Consider the following 17,070-nt stretch of genomic DNA (forward strand, 5'->3'; position numbering starts at 1 on the left):
GTACCCTACCAGGATAAGACTATTTATTATTGGTGGCCACCCTTCTTGCCATTCTTCTCCTCAATAACCATTTCCAAGTCTTTTCAATATAAGGAATAGTGGCAATGGTGCGGCGGCACAATCCTCTCTACACAGATGAGCCAGCCTTAATGTTTTCAACATGTGACCCCTACAGAGATGGCACACTGGTTCTTGAGAGGACGAGGCCCTTCAGATGAAGCAGAGCTTTGAACCCATCACTGTCTGAATAGCCAATTAAGATTATTTGAGGTGTGGAGTAAGGGAGAGCGAGAGAGAGAGAGAGAGGGAGGGAGAGAGAGAGAGAGGGAGGGAGAGAGAGGGAGGGAGAAGGAGAGAGACGGAGAAGGAGAGAGACGGAGAAGGAGACGGAGAAGGAGAGAGAGGGAGAAGGGAAAAGAGGGCGAGACAGAGGGAGGTTTTGAGATGGACACTGCCTGAACAGCCACTCCGAGTCTACTCAAAACACAAGGCCATATTATGCTGCCTCCAATATCCTAGGAGGATGAAATACCAAAATTGGACTACAATTGTGCAGAGATGCCACTCACCAGATAGAAACCTACTGTATAGCAGTTTTGAGTTTTCTTGGGTTCAATCTTGTAATGCTCGTTCTTCACCGGGTGAATGTGTAAAGAGTGCCGATAGAGTGTCAGAAAGTGGAACTTGCGGATCGGCAGATCTGCTCTCGGTCACAATCATCACACAGCAACAAAGCCTAAATGCACCATTATTAAAAAGAATGAGCTACCTACCTTTAACAGTCGCTTCCCCGTTCTATTTCAAAATACTCTCTGCAGTTGAGTTGGACGTACAACACTGTTTAATAGTTCGAATAACATTTTGAACCTATGAAAGACTGAATGCTGAAGAGCTTTCATTTTGGGAACAAGGACCTAAGGAAGCACTCCATTTTGAGGAGGATTTATTTCAGTTCCATTTAGATTCATTGCGTCACATTAAAAAAGTAGCACTCTTGCACCATCAGGATACATGTTGCAAAGCAATCACTGTCTTGGCGGTCTACCAACATTTCTCCAAACATACACTGAAATGCATTAGAGATAAGGTATTCTAGTGAACTTTTTCAAAATTGTAATAAGCTAGAGCAATGAGGTACCTGACTGCCTCCATGTTCTGTGTTAATGTAGCGTGGCATTGGGAACCGACTTTGCAGAATCTCCTGAGCATCATCCGATGGGGCTTGCAATAGATGTTTGAAGTTTTCATATTCAGGCATGTCCTGATATCCAGCTTTACGCCACTGCGCAATTGTCTATCAAAAACAGAACACATTAAGAAAACACTATTACCATACCAATGCTTTGGTAATATCAAAACCCACAAGTACCACAGTCTAGTATGTCACCAGAACCACAAAAATGTTGCTAAAACTATGAAATGCTAATAACGAACAAGTTACTTACCTTCTGTAACGATATATCTGTAAGAAACATAGGTTTTGCAGGGCAAGTTGACTTTGACTTTGCCACAGTTTTCGCAAGGGCTGTAGACAGGCCAAGTCAGTTTCTCTCTTCAGTCTTCTGCTTTTGAGGCTCTTCGGTATCCTCTCTCTTCTTAGGTCATCAGGATCTCCTTCTACAGTGGCAGGGAATCCCTAAATACTGAACTTAGGGGCGTTAGGGAAGGGTAGGGTAGTAACCAATGGACCTTGGGGTCACTACATCCCCCTATATGACCACTTCCTGTGGGAAGCGGGCATAACGCAGTCCCAAAATTCCTAGGCATGCCATCACAAAGATGGCTACCTCTGAAAAATAATGTCGAGTTAGCTCACCTTAGGGGTAGTCTGGAGGTGGCACGCCTGCCTGGGCCGGGTGAGGGGGGCTTGGTCTACTGTGGGAGGAGCCAGATTCGCATTCCAAATGTCGCAACTCCTTTGAAGCTCGCCAGCCCAAGGAGGCCAATCAGGAGCTCATCCTGTGGGAGGGGGTGTTACACCCTCTTTCAGGACTGGCCATTGTTTCTGATCTCCTACGAGCAAAAGGTACTCGCCCTAGGAGTTTAGAAACGAGTCTCGAGTAGCAGGCTGGCAAAAACCAGTCAGCAAGCACATCAGAGGCTGGTAGGTTTTCAGGGGGCATCTCTAAGATGCCCTCTGAGTGCATGGTTTGATACATCTAACACAGGCATCAGTGTGGGTTTATCAAGACGAGATGTTTGGTACCAAATATACCTATTTTCAGTGATTCCAACATATAGCTAGGTAACTCGTTTTCACCAGTGTTCAGTATATGGTTAAGATGGCTTTCCTGGTCAATTACACTGGCAGCAATGGGGCTGACCAGCACAGGGGCATACCTGCTAATTCAGTACCCAGCCTTAGGCCTGTCGTAGGGGTGGCTTACTAATGTCAAATGCAGTGGTAGGGGACCTGGCACACAGGGATGTGCGACAGGTTGTGTTTTCTCTTTTGTTTGCACCTAGACATGCAGCCTTAAATGGCAGTCATGCATGTGCTTGGGGAGGAGACCCTCTTTAGTACCGTAGGTCTTGGAAACCAGGTTACGATTTGCTAGGGACTTAGAGGGTGCTGAACATTTGTCAATTGGGTGGGGGAGGATGATGGGGGGGGGGGGGGGGGGGGGGGGGGGTTAACTGTACAGATTTGGAAAAGCGTTCTGGCACTGGGGACCCCATTAGTAAGAACCCAGTGCACTTTAAGTTAAAATCATGTCATGTACCGGCGTAAACCATGTCAAAAAGGGGCACTTTCCTACAGGCATACAATATTTAAACAGGAGTGTATTTAGAAAGGGTACCCTCTCAGACCTGCTGTTTTAAGTCATAGTAGCACTCGGCCCAATCCAAATAATATCAAGCGAGTTATGGTTGAAACGCACTACTCACTCGTCAGGCCCCATCAGGCCAGATGGCTTTGTATACCAGGGAAGCAGAAAGTTTAAGTGATTTTTCAAGGGGTCACTCACCAAATATTGCAGCTTGGGATTTGCGGGAGGGTGAAGGGGGTTGCATCTGTTGTCACAGAGTTATTCCTCCTCCCTCGCTTGTGCTCATGAGCCACATATTCTATCCTGATGGGAGTAGCTGCAAGCTCCTACCCTCATCCTCACCTCACTTCCTTCCTTCTTCCCCTCCCTCCCTCCCTCATCCCCGTTCTGTGTGAGGGGGTACTGAGCTGCAAAAGGGAAACGGTTAGCCAGTACCACTTGGGACTGCAATGCTGTCCTAGAAACTTGTGGGAGGCCTGTTCTGCGCCACTGAAGAAAGGAAAGTTTCTATTAGTTCCTTTGGTTCTATTGTAAAGAAGCCAATACAAACATCATTTGTATTACCAAGCATCAGTTTACCTGTAGAAGGAGGGTTTTTTACCATATCTTTCGCTGCAAGTAAGCACTCACTTATCGTGTAAAGTGCCATACATCTGCTACTACGCTGTAGGAGACTGTTAGAGCAGAGACTTTCACCTAAATGCAGAGTTAACAATTGTTACACATAACCATACCTCGCCAAGATAGATGACAATCTGGAAAAAGGTATCCATGAGCAGAATTCGGTCTTGCAAAATGCTGCTGCTATCCAAGAGAACGGGCTAGGGCAAAGAAAACATGAAATTGGTTAAGTAAGAAATTGAAGGGTAACACCCAAAAACAATCACATCAAGGTATTTTACACTAGAGGAAACTTTTCTCTAGTATAGTTTGTATGAGGACACAATTAGATGTGTTGATTCCAGTTTTAACTAGCTGTCCAGAAGATGGGTGCGACAGGAAGGAATGACTGATATTTATAAGAAAAATGCTAGCCTATAACAAGAAGAGTGGTTTTCTGCCTGCATAATTATTAGTAAAAGACATCATACAACAAACAAACAAAATTAAACTGAGTAACTCTTCAAAGACGAAAAGAAGTTAGAAATTTTGAAAGTTTTCACTTTCAGTATCCTTTTTCCCTATAGACTCGTCTCCAATGCAGGTATAGATTTTTGTCTACATAGATTGTGAGAAATGATAATTAAACCAAGGTCTGAGAAATCAGCGATGTTGTTATAAACTAAAAGTAGACTGGAATTCCTTTTAAAACTGCCTAAATTTCCAAGGAGTCTTGTCTTGCCCACAAACTTATGAACAGTCTCCCAAAGGAACTAAGCCTCAACCACCAACTCATTATCCTTCAAAAAAACTTTAACGCATTTCAGCATCTTCCTTAATGTTCCATTCAGCTCTTTTCACCTACTTGTCTCTGCCAGCCCAAGTTCAACCTTCCTATTTATTTCCTTTATGTAGGCAGCATAAACTGATAAAAATAGCGGGCTAATTACATATTTTGAATGCTACAGATTATTGAAGATTATAGCCAGCAGATACGAAACCCAAGGCAGAGGTTATGAAGCTCATATTTTTCCGGCTGGAGTTGGGCCTTATTTGGGTTTGGTAAATTAATTAGAATGTCATCAATGCCGAGTCCCTGCATCAGAGAAGAGGACTTATTCGACTGGCATCAATATTCAACCCTGTCAAATGTCATTTATAGTAACAAAGTGATCTGCAAGTGAAATCCATTAAGCCAGACCGAAAAGATCAGAGGGCATTTCCACCCACTAGTCGAACTCACTACAGCATGCAATCCATTATGGTCAGTGTCCGCTGCAGCAGTTTTACAATTAGGGAAGAGACGGGAGCAGTTCTAAAAGAAGAAACTAAGCCTATAAAAATATTTCCCTCAAACTCCATTCTATATGGATGGTTCAAACGTTTTGGAAAGCCATTTCCTACGCTGGTGAAGTAATCCTGCAAAGACCAGAAGTAAATGCGCTGCCAGTATAGGAATTGACAGTTCAGAGGCACATTTTTCATAAGGATGTGAGAGAAAATCTATTCCCCAGAAGAAAAACATTTTCTCATGTAAATAAATTATTTTGCACATTTCCACACCGTGCTGCAGCGGACAATTCACTTGAGTATGCATAGTGGCAAGAATGAAGTCAGTATCCCATCAAACAAATGTGCAACTATATACATTGATGCTCTGCTACTCAAAAGAGAAGGCCCAAAGTTAGATCCTGTTTTGTTAAGCACAGTGCATAAAGAAAACAATGCATTTTAACATTTAGGACATTTGAAGAATTATACTAATCCCAAGAAACTTCTCCTGTTATCTTTAAATGTTAGACTTGTTTAATTGCAGTTTACAACATTTTTAGTACTAATTGATAATTTAAACAGTTCACGATTGAGACTCAAATGACAGGTCTTAATATTAATCAACAGAATGGTACTAAATGGTATTAAGTCTAGCCCTGTCCAAGTTTCAGCCTGTGATTAGCTCCTTGCACTCAACCAATCAAGCTACTGTGTCAGCTAAAAATCATGTTCAAGAGCAACATTCAAGGCCACGATGGTACAATTCCCTAATGATAGCAACAAATACATTCATGAAAACGAATGTCCGATTAAAAAGAAAAAAAAAACAGGATCATTTTTCTAAATCAGGCATAGGCACATTTTGACAACATTCTTATGGAAAAAAAAATTACATACAAATTCGGCTAGCAAATTAAAAGAATAACGATGAAAAAAACTCTTGGATTGCACATTTTAATCTAGTTTTTGTTTCAGAGTTTCTGTTCAACCCTTGGTGTCCTTACCTCAGGTGGCCCATGGAAAGAGTAAGAATACAGAATAGGTTGGATCATAATGAGAGACTGGGTCAGGTCTTGTCTGGTGAAATGGTGCCGATAGTAAGACGATTCATCAGGACTGTTATTGAACACTTGAAGGAATGGTGATCTTCGCAAATGGAACATAAACTACAGCCACAATAAGAAAAGAGACAAAGCACAGCTTAAATGAACCATCGTGACTCTGGGCAATTCTGCAACAGAACCACTGAAACTGAAAACAAATTAGGTCTTTAGTTCGTCAATTCATTTCAAGTCCATATTAAGTGTCCTCATTATCTATTAGTTTCAACAATATGCATGTGACAAGGTACATAATAAATAGAATGTACCGGAAGTGAACGCACATCTAAAGAGAATTATCCAGAATAGATAAAATTATCAAGTTCAAAGGCTTTTTGTAGCAATGATTACACAACTGCACATCCGAACTACCAATGTTGGGGTCAAAGTAACCAAATCACACAAATATAAACTAAAAAGAACACAGTGCTCTAATAGAATTCTACACCCTGCTACCAATTGGGTGTAAATTGATCATGTATCCAAAGAGTTCACAATCCGACACTACTAAAAGTCAGAGGATACCAAAGCACATCCGGCAACTGACAATTTGACACGTTGTCGGTCTTTAGGAGCAGTAATGTGATCGAATAACCTAGTCTGGACTGTATGAACAAGTGAGTAATTCAGAAAGAAGGCTGTCATGAGCCCATGCTAGAATACCGGTATCCACCCGAGAGCAGGAAAACTCCAACAGAGTTTCGTGCAAAATACAGAGCCCCTTAGTCATTCCTTTCTACCTTTGAGAATCCACAATCATCTATAACCCAGACAATTCAAATTGTCATTTGACCTGAAGTGAATACTTCATCCTATTGGGTTGCACATTGTGGATTCTTTAAACAACTTTTTCCATTTGTCTACATTGGATCAAGCCTGAACAACAAACATTGGAAAAGTCAATAGGCATCGCTGTCTCTGGCTGCATCATAGCTTTTTTTTCCAGCCCTGCTGCACAGCAACCTTACTGCTGCACAACAGGACTAAACAAGCATTTACAATGCAATGGTCTCAGCATTATTAAAGGTAGAGCTATTGGCATTGCTCATGACATTTTTTTAAAAATCATAAATAAATGGCATTGTCATTCACATTGCCAATAGCTTAATCGTTAAATAGATGGCATTGTCATTTACAATACCAATAGCTTAATCGCTCGCCCGCAAGCACAACCAGGGTGCAGGGGAGCAAGCACAGCCAGGGGAGCAAGCACATAACAGATGCTGAATCCACAGCTATTCAGTGGAAGAGCTCAACATACAACAAGCAGGGAAACAGAGGCACGAAAACGGCAGGCACAATCACCGGATCACAAGCAAGGAAACAGAGGCACGAAAACGGCAGGCACAATCACCGGATCACAAGCAAGGAAACAGAGGCACGAAAACGGCAGGCACAATCACCGGATCACAATTTGGCTTCGGAACCAAAAAACTCAAAATAAAAAACAGACAAGTCTCTAACACAGATTAGATTGAATTTGACATATGCCATGCGCAAAAACTCAAGACCAGTCACCTACTATGCGATCCATCAGAATTCCAAAACGACAAAAAAAGCAGGTACAACTCAAACGTTTTGGATGAAAACAAAAAGGCCCTATATCTCCCCCAGTGTAGCAACCAGAATTGGTAACAGATAATGCAGCTTACACTCAGTTGAGATGACCAGTAAGTTTGAAACATCTGACCATTTATCCCACTCAATCCACACTGCACCACTCCTAGCAGCACAACAGAACATGACTACCACATTCTTTACTTCTTCAGGCCCGGGAAAGGTTGCTGACCCACACCACATCCACCCAAAATGATCACTCCTGCAAACCCTCAATCACGTTTATTAATGTACCGAGATTCTACAAAGAGACAGGAAGCAGAGTATGCTGTAATACATAAAACGGAGTCCTGCAAGCCACTGGTTTACAGTATTGAAAATCAATGTATCAGTAAGGACAGTCCCTGCATCTACCAGTACCTTGTACTGCAAAACCGCAGAAAAACATAGCGTGACAGTAAACAAGCATTATGCATACTTCACACCATGGTAAGAAAGCATGCATTCACGCAAACACTCATGCACACACACAGCCGTCCATACGTTTATGCAGACTCACACTATGATAAGAAAGCAAGCATGCATTCACACATACACCCATGCACACACACACACAGCCGTCCATGAAGTTATGCACACACACACACACACACACACACACACACACACACACATGGTTAGAAAACACGCATTCACACAGACACCCATGGACACACACACACAGCCGTTTATGCAGACTCCTGTCATGGTAAGAAAGCATGCATTCACACATGCCCCCATGCGCACACACATACAGCGGCACGCACTTACACACACACATCCATCTGTTTCTTCATACATACACACCCAGAGCCACACACACACAAAGAGCCACACACCCAGAGCCACACACACACACACCCAAAACCACACACACACACACCCAAAGCCACACACACACCACCGCTCACCCACAGGCGGCACCGGAGAGGGAAAGACACTAAAAGTACATTGGCTAACACCCGCAGGCCACAGTACTGAGGGTGAGAGGGGGCATAAGGGGGGGGAGGAGAGGTGACGCGGAGCCGCGGGGGTGGGTCTGTGAGGACCGACGAAGCAGGTATGAGGGGAGCCTGGCAGGGAAGCCATGGGAGCGCGGGACGGGGGCGGACAAAGGAGGTGCTTCATAGGACTGTGCCCGATGCTCACCTTCCCAGCCTTGCGAGGTCGGTGCACTTACCAGCCAACAGTGAATCTCTGTCCTACCCTCTGTCACACCTCTCTATCTACCCCCCTACCTCAGTCACTTCTCTCCAATATTGTCGATGTACTGCTGGTGTGCGACTCGTACAAGGGCCACAATCACAGATGCGGAGCGTACCCAAGGCTCCTGAGGCACAAAGGGCGGTGAAAGCCTAACTCAATGCGACTCGCACTGGGAACGCCAGCCGGGCCTCCCCAAACCTCACACGTCTCGCGTAACCAGCGTACGGCGCGTCTGAGGCAGCAAGGAATACGGGGCGTACGGCAGCTGGAAGACCCGTACAGCGAGGGGGGAGGTCAGGGAGACGTCTCACTCGTACGATGCGGACAACTAAGCAAAACAAAAGCTATCACGGGGTGCGTGCCTCGCGGACACCGTAGTCCGGAGCGCGACGCACAGAGCACGCCTTTACACAGTACCTTAGGTTTCGTAGGGGGGGGGGGTCTGGGGCGGACAATGCAGGTCGAGGCGATGTCCCTCGTTGCAGTGCCTTCCTCTCAAGTTGCGAGCTTTGGATCTTGAAGAGTGCTGTGAATGCTATGAGTTGTTCTGCTGTCTGTGTTGCTGCAGTTTCTCCCGGCGCTAGGGAGTCGCGTCCACCATCATGGCGAGCTTCGGGAAGAAAAGGCTGCCTCAAAGCTCAGAAATTTTCGGAATCAGGGGCGTGTTTTTAGGTTTGAGTGACAGATGACGTCACAGGTAGAAAGAAGATTAAAAAAAACATGCCCCCGAATCCGAAAATGATGAGGCTTAAAGGGAGTGATGCCCCTCTACTCCAATGGCTGGCCAGCATTTACTAGGCCAGCCAATGGAGAAAAGGGGTGGGATCCAAGCCCCCTAACAAAAAAACAAAATCTTCGGGCGCAGTGCGACGGTCCCTCGACCTAAAAACACTGAGGAACCACGTAGCTCTCTCGTAGGAGAGAACTACTGGCTTTGCCACTGCTTGTTTTCTTCTGGGCAAGTGCCTATGGTAGGGACCATAGGTATGATGGCCTATTGTCAGCAGAATGGATTTGTGTTTTAGTGAAAAATATCACTAGGTGTCTCTTACATGAATCGTTTAAGAAGAAAAACAACCTTGCACTACGGGGTACATTTCAGTGAGCACATCTGGCTGGTTCACTATCAAATCTCCAGCCTACCTTGGAATGCGAACCTGGAAGGCGAGCATCTAAGCTTTTCAAAGCATACATTTTATCGGGTGGGACCACAATAGGGCAATGTGCACATTCTCATATTTTCATTGTGAGGAATTTGGTTACCACCCTCGCCCCAAGACAGGAAAATAGCCACAGGCACTTTGTTCTCAGATGGAAAAGTATGGTATTTACGTAAATAAATGAAGGACAGTAAAAAGAAGGTGAAGAATCGAAATTAGAATTAGTAATTTACTTTAATTTAATACTTAAAACGTGGATTATGAGAGCAGCTCAATAAGTGACAGTGCTGTTATTCAAGTCAGTGGCAATCCTTTTATTGAACTTAGAATTATGAATGGCTGAGTTGGCCCTGTGTAATTCAAAACATGACCCAACGATCACTGACTGAGATCATTGTACTGCTAAATTACATTATTAAAGTAGGTTTGTTGGTGCAGATTTGGGTGGGAAATAAGCCGCCGTAGAGTTCTGAAAGAGCACTGAAAACGAGCTGTTTTGCATTCATTATGGATGCAGATGGAAGAGAAATGGGATTTTAAAAAGTAGTCATTTGAGAGAAATGTGACCGAGATGTGTGGGTGTGTGTCCCTGGTAGACAGCCATGTGAGGTCAGCAATTGTTCCTGATATGCACCATGGCTTTTGTCTAGGTCATGAGATTCAGTACAGGTAATGCCACATCCGCCTTTCATTCTTACGGTTTGAAAATGGACTGTGCATATAAAAACACCAGGTTTTGTTTGCAGCGCACAATGATTCTGAAGTCAGTGCTAAGGACATACCCAGATCCACACCACAGAGCACAACGGGAGGGCAAGAATCAAAAAACAAAACCAGACCAATTGGCTTTATCGGTCAGCATTGTTGGCACTAGTCTATTTTTTTCAGTACTGCTTTGAAGTCTGATTTCAACCGAAATATTTTCCTTGCCTGCCTTGAGCGGTCACAAAAGCATTGTGAAGGGTGAACGCTGAAAAGGAGAGAATGCTTTCAAAGCAGACTCCCTATGGAAAATAAATGAAGATTGCAAGCACGTCATTCAATCTCCCGTCCAGGTATGCGCACAGACAAGTAACAGACAAATCAACCAACGACAACAACAACAGAAAAAGCAACTGCACAGGAAGAGGGTAAGGGGGATCAAAATCATGTTGGAGTGAACAGTGGATAGGGGGGGGCAGGGGGGGGGGGGGAGTGGGAGGAGGAAGAAATAGTACCTCAAACACGACAGGAGCAGCAGACGGGCACGGATTACATTTGATTAACCCCTTCCGTGCTCATGACGAGCTCAGCTCGTCATGAGGCACAGTGGAGCTGTGCTGATGCTGAGCTCGTCATCATGCCACCCATTTCCATTATGGCCCAGCACAGGGGAAGAATGACTAGCAGCCAAGGTGTTAATCTGTGCTTGGGCCCTGCTGCACAGAAAGGATCAGAAATGGTTTAGTCAGCACTGTCCAATTAAAGTGGCAACAAAGAAGAGGGACGCTGCAGCCAACAAATGGTAAGCATTTGGAGGACTCCATGCCTAATTTGTAGATAATATTGTCTCCTAAGCAAGAAGCAAGCTCTAGCACTGCTCTCGCAGGCTCGACCCTAAAAAAGCATGCAAGCAAAATACATTTTGCCTGCCAGCGGCGGTGTATGAATTCTCAATCAATATTTGTGTGAACACTTGGGACATTTTATTAATAAACCACTTTAACTCGAGCCAATTTGAAATGACTCATCAATGGAACTGCATGGACTACGATACGTGTGCTTCAGTACCATTTGATTTTTTTTTTTTATCCTTTTTATTGACTTTAACTATTATTTGATTGTTAGCAGATAACATCACAAGAGACTATCCAGTTTTAGCTATCAGAGTTTTTAAAATTCATTTAACTGAAGAAAGCTCTTTAAATTATGATTGGTTACTCTCTTCTTGTAGCGCAACTACTTAATGTCATGAATCCTTTCCCCTCTAACCACACATGGGAATTGCAATATAAGCATTGCTTACAAAACAACCAAAATCATTGAAGTATAAAGCCACAGTATAATGTTCTTCTCTTGGAAACCCAATGAAAATGAAGCCCTTCCTGTAGGCCTTGGAGTGAATTGGTCGTGTGATATTTAACTACTGAGCAATTGCATGGACTCTTGACTAGCCGGAACCCCATCCTCAAACTTACCAACCTGCACTCCCAAATACCTTCTTCATAATTAAATTCAATACTCAAGGAGCTCAACTGGAATAACACATTTTTATAAGTAATCACAATAATAATCCACACAAGTTATTGACAAAACAAGTGTGTTTAGCCAGCAAATTGCAACTGCGGCTCTAAAGCATTATGTTCTTTACTACTGATAATAGAAATAAACAACCATTCAAACCACAAAAAGCACACCTGAATTAAGGCATGCATTTTTCTAGTAACGGTTTTTGAATTACATCACAACTAAGGTAGCAAAAAGAAAGATCCCCACCCCTGCTCTTCTTTCAATGAATGTAGTGGTTCGATTTCACTCCAGGTACATTGTAGAATTTCATTTACACCTCAAAGAGAAACACTGTACATCGAGAGGTACTTACTTGTGGGTAGAGAGAAAATGATTCAGATAATCTAAAAGATGTTGGGTCATCTTTGTTGTACTGTCCAAACTTTTGGCACTGTAGGAAAAATGTGGACACATTATTGTGTATGCAGTTACACAACTTTGAGAATTAGAAATGGCGACTTAAAAACAGAATGTGCCAAGGCTGTGCACCGTCCAATTTCATATGTACTTTTATCACAATGTTTACATTCATCTCAAACAAAACACCCAGGTAACTCATTTCAAAGCCTGAACCTAAAACTGAAAAAAATATTTCATGCATATAATACTAGGTCAAGAGCAAAAAAGGTGAGAAATAGCCCTGAGTAAATAAGGGTTACAGAGATTGAAACATCCCATATTTCAAGCTCTTTGAATGTTCTGAAGTGTCACAGCATCAGAGCTTAGAAAACATATATTATATGAGATTAAAGAGGACAAGAAGAGTCAAGGAATGTTATGAGCATTTCTGCAGTAACCTTTTAGTAAGCCGTAAGTGACTTCACATTCAATGCTATTTTACCAGACTAAAACAAAAAGAACACGCCATGGGGAGGGAATGAGAGTAAAACATAGTATCAGTTGCCATCCCAGTAAACATAGAACTGTAGATGGAAATGGCTCATTGGATAATCATGCGACACATTGTGCTGTGTTACAAAATGGAATGTTACATTTTAAAGCTTGGAGAGCGGTGGCTATTCTGGAGGTTTAACTAGTAAAATCCACTAACAGAGTATACTCTGGGCCCACAATCTGATAGGTTTGACTGGGATACCTACCCTAAGTGCAAAACATTGTTTACACTCTGGAAAATCACCTACGAGTGAATGGCAATAATAAGACTGAATGCTAGGACACAGTGAAGAGAGGAGAACATAAACGACAATCAACTCAATGATATGCTCATCCCTTATTGATGGCATGTAGTTCTGTTCTACTAAAAACTGATTTTACTTGTTTTAATACTCTCTAGCATTGGCATACTGGCACCCTGAAAGAAAAGTCTGTCAATTCCTTCCTTGAATGTAGTTTATGCTAAAACAGATAGGTCATGGTGGTTCAGCTAATGCAAGAACGCTTTAGAATAAAAAAAATTACAGAAGAAAGTATTTATACAAGAAGTCAATGTCAGATTACTTGAAGTAACCTTGAAATTCAGAATTAAATGATCCAACTGATCACAACTACATTGCTTTTCATCTAACATTTTCAAATGAGCACTTACCAATCTGATAAGTTGTCTGTCCAGCCAACGCAGTACATCTGGCCCTTCCTCTGATTCGGCTCTGTACACTCCCAGCCGTGCCATTAATACAGCAGCCGCTTCTTGGTCAAAGGCAGCTTCTATGTGCTGGAGCTGGCTCTGTGCATCTGCCCAGCTACATGTACAAAAAGAAAGGAATTAAAGAGCATATCTTACAAGGTTAAAAATAGAAAGCACTGCTGTATGTTTTTTACAGCATGGGCTCTTGGAGAATATAGCTTATAGTACAGGCAAGCTCTGTTGGTGTTTTGGTTCACTTGCAGGGAGCATCTGCGGAGTCAGGTGTGACTTTGGCACGTTGATAGTGAACTCCAGCGAATGTAGGAGGTCTGCCGTAGTCTGGACATGGGTAACGATTGCCTATGGCACGCCATTCTTCAGCAACCAATCATCGAGGTAAGTAAAATCTGGAACTCCCTACCTCTGCAACTACTGCTATTACCTTCATAAACAACCGAGGTGCACTGGCGAGACTAAAGGCGAGCACAGTAAACTGAAAATGCCCGTCCCACTGTAAACAGCAGATAATGCCTATGGGCCTGCTGGATGGAGATATGCTGCAGGTCCAACGCTACCCATACTCTTTAATATTTTCCTGGAACCGCTAGCGAACACTCTTAAATCCATGAACATTCTTTTTCATTTGTATGCGGATGACACACAACTTTACCTGAAAATCAATTCTTCTGAAGATTATGTTATCCTCTCTTACTTCCTCTACACTGTTCCCCTTTTACCTTGTTCTCCCTTCAATTATTGTGAAGCGCTCCGATACTCCTCGGGGTCCTGTTCACGCTATTCAAAACTATTTTAAATAAATCTAGTCTCCAGGGTCTAATGCAGACAGGACCTAAGAAAATGTTGGGTCTGCCCCCTCTCAATGCCTTACTGAGAAAGGAGAAATGTAAGATGCTAAGATAAGGCAGAGGCCTCAGTTTTTCTTGGTCACCTGAAAGTAGCGGGAATAGCAATCACGACCTACTTCCGATGCCAGCACCCTCTCAATTGCTCCTTTGGCCAAAAAAGTCTGCACTTCCTCGCACAACAAGAAAAGGTAGTCTTCAGTCATCCGATCTGTTTTGGGACACCTACTTGTCTAAAGTTATTGCTTGCCATGAAGGCAGGTGGTGCCTGATCCTGCTTGCACTAGGGTGCCTTTGATGTTGCGAGGGCATACTAAAGGGGTCTGAAGGCTGCGGCTGCCAGAGATTCTGGACAAATCTCTGGCATTGGTTCCCACTGGACTTGTGGGAGCAGTGTCCATGGCCAAAAAGGCTAGTTAGGTTGTAGGCCGCAGTGGCTCTGATGAAAACTATGCAGCTAGTAACTCATATCATAACCACAGGAGCAAAAGGAAATGGGAGGTCGAAGTGGGGCCAGAGCGAGCCCTAACGACAGACGGTGACCCTATTATTCTTTTAGCACCCAATCGCTGAATTGGTTTTGACGCGGATCAGGCGAGTGTCATCGAAGGGCACGTCCATAATTGATGCCTGGATATCCAAGGAAAAGCCACATAACCTCAGCCAGACTTGGTGGCAGAGTGCTACTGATGAAGCAATGACCCTGCCCAGCGGGTCTGTCGTGTCCAGCTCGTATCTGATGGAGAACTTTGCTGCGATCCTGCATCAGCGATAGCCTAGTTCACGATGGCCCGGTCCACACAGTTTTGCGATGTACACCAACCACACTCTAAGGCTGGCTAAAGAGAAAATTATTTTCCCGGAGGTATCCAAACTCTTGGATTCCCCATCCGGTGGAGTGGTGGGGAGCGTGCCGGGATTCACTCCGATTGCGGATACCTGCACCACCAGACATGCAGGTGTGGGGTGCTGGGTGAGAACAACGATGTCCCCAGGAGCGGGCAGTGAATATGTGCAATCATCCTGTGCATAGGCGTTGCCGTGCTGGGCTTAGCACTGATCCAGAGCAAGATGTCAGAGAGGCTTGACTGAAGTGCAATAGGGGTTATGTGTGACATACCCCTGGCTGAAGCACCTCCGTTAACACAATGGTCTTGACCTAGATTGAGGGCTGCTGGATGTTGAAGACCTCAGCTGCCCTTTTCACCACCATAGCAAAGGAAGTTCCTTCCTCTTAGCCACACTATGATGAGGGACAAGGCCAGTGTCCAGTGAGATGTCAAGGCCACTGGAAACCGCCAGCTCCCCATACCAGCTGTCGTCATTCCATTGGGCCAAAGGGTCTTCTTGGGAAACAGGGTAAATGTAAGGATCCTCAGATCCACCCCAGTCAAAATCTACACGAGGCTGGCAAAGGAAGGGAAGCAATGTCTCCAACCTGGACAAGTGTTGGGGTCCAGGCAATGCCAGTGCAGCTCTGTATTGGAGTCGGGAAGGACTATGGGATTGGCACTGCTGTGATGTGTAGTATCTGTTGGGAACTGTGCTTCGGACCATACCCCAGCAAAGTTCGGTGGTTCATGGCCGGGGTTGGTCCAGGAATCGATTCAGAGGGTCCAACTAGCAACAAGGGCAAATCTGCTGTGGAAGACAGCCCAGTCGGGGCATCTCCCAGACCTGTGAAGCCTGAAGGCGCTCCAGAGGGGTCCTTATTCCCAAATATGAGTATCACAGTCTGATAAAACTCTGTGAAGACTTATGGGAATGAGACAGAGAGCAGGCTGGGGAACTTCCACAGGACCTAGACCAATACGGAGACTTCTGGTGTCGGGCAGCAAGAAGCTTCATCTCTCACTCCCAAATCGCCTTCAGATTCAATGTGCGGCAGTAGTGGTAGTTCCTGAAGTCATGGCCCAGCTTTAGGCACCACAAACAAACCAGATGGGGGTCAGTCACAGATATTTGCCTATGACATGCCCCACAGGGTTTAAACCCCACGGACTTCTTGGGGGACATCCTTACGAGACTGGAAGCAGAATGCCTCCAATGTTCTGACAAAAATGTTGAGGAAGAGTTCACAAATTGACCCGGGTAGCTATTCTTAATCCATGCTGTTGGCGCAAAAAGAAAAGACCTGAGGTCAGCATGCTGGGGTAGCGCCTACATAGGCACCGTGCACAACACATCTGGCTAGGTCGACAGGAGCTGTTCGACACCACCTACCAGTGCGCAGCAGTGTTGCTCAAGATTTTTCAGATCCAGTTGAACGTCTCTGGAATATTCTAGGGTAGGGAAACTGCATCTAGAAGTCTCCATCATATCACTGCACCCTTAATTAAATATAGATCATCCTTTAAAAGCAACTGCACTCAGCCAGATTTGAAATGTGTGGGGAAGCAGTTCATTTATATACTGTTTCAAGACCTGTTCATTGGAACTGCAACAAATGACTAGGTGCACTGAATGGCCCGTTGTCTCTTTAAATGCTTCCCTAGAGTATAGACTACTTTAAGATACCCCCAACAGTGCATTATACATATGTATACAATTTTTTGAACAATGCGTAGCAATACTAACCAGTACAAGCTATTTCAGAAGGCTGAAGATAGACCGTCAAAAGCCGTTCTTACGAATCACATGATCAAATGT

The 17,070-nt window shown here is 44.1% G+C and overlaps 1 protein-coding gene across 1 annotated transcript in view; it reads right to left on the reverse strand.

Moving 5' to 3' along the window:
* SEC23B (SEC23 homolog B, COPII component) overlaps window positions 1–17,070 on the reverse strand; it is an 89,717-nt gene that overhangs the window by 15,075 nt on the left and 57,572 nt on the right. Inside the window, exons 14-18 of the mRNA XM_086926912.1 lie at window positions 13,520–13,673; window positions 12,287–12,364; window positions 5,648–5,809; window positions 3,506–3,592; window positions 1,139–1,294 (exon numbers count right to left, since the gene is read on the reverse strand). Coding sequence (XP_086783038.1) covers window positions 1,139–1,294; window positions 3,506–3,592; window positions 5,648–5,809; window positions 12,287–12,364; window positions 13,520–13,673 — 637 coding nt within the window. The remainder of the gene's footprint in view (window positions 1–1,138; window positions 1,295–3,505; window positions 3,593–5,647; window positions 5,810–12,286; window positions 12,365–13,519; window positions 13,674–17,070) is intronic.

The sequence above is a fragment of the Lissotriton vulgaris genome, chromosome 6 (genome assembly GCF_964263255.1).
Source record: "Lissotriton vulgaris chromosome 6, aLisVul1.2, whole genome shotgun sequence".
Taxonomy (NCBI): Eukaryota; Metazoa; Chordata; class Amphibia; order Caudata; family Salamandridae; genus Lissotriton; species Lissotriton vulgaris.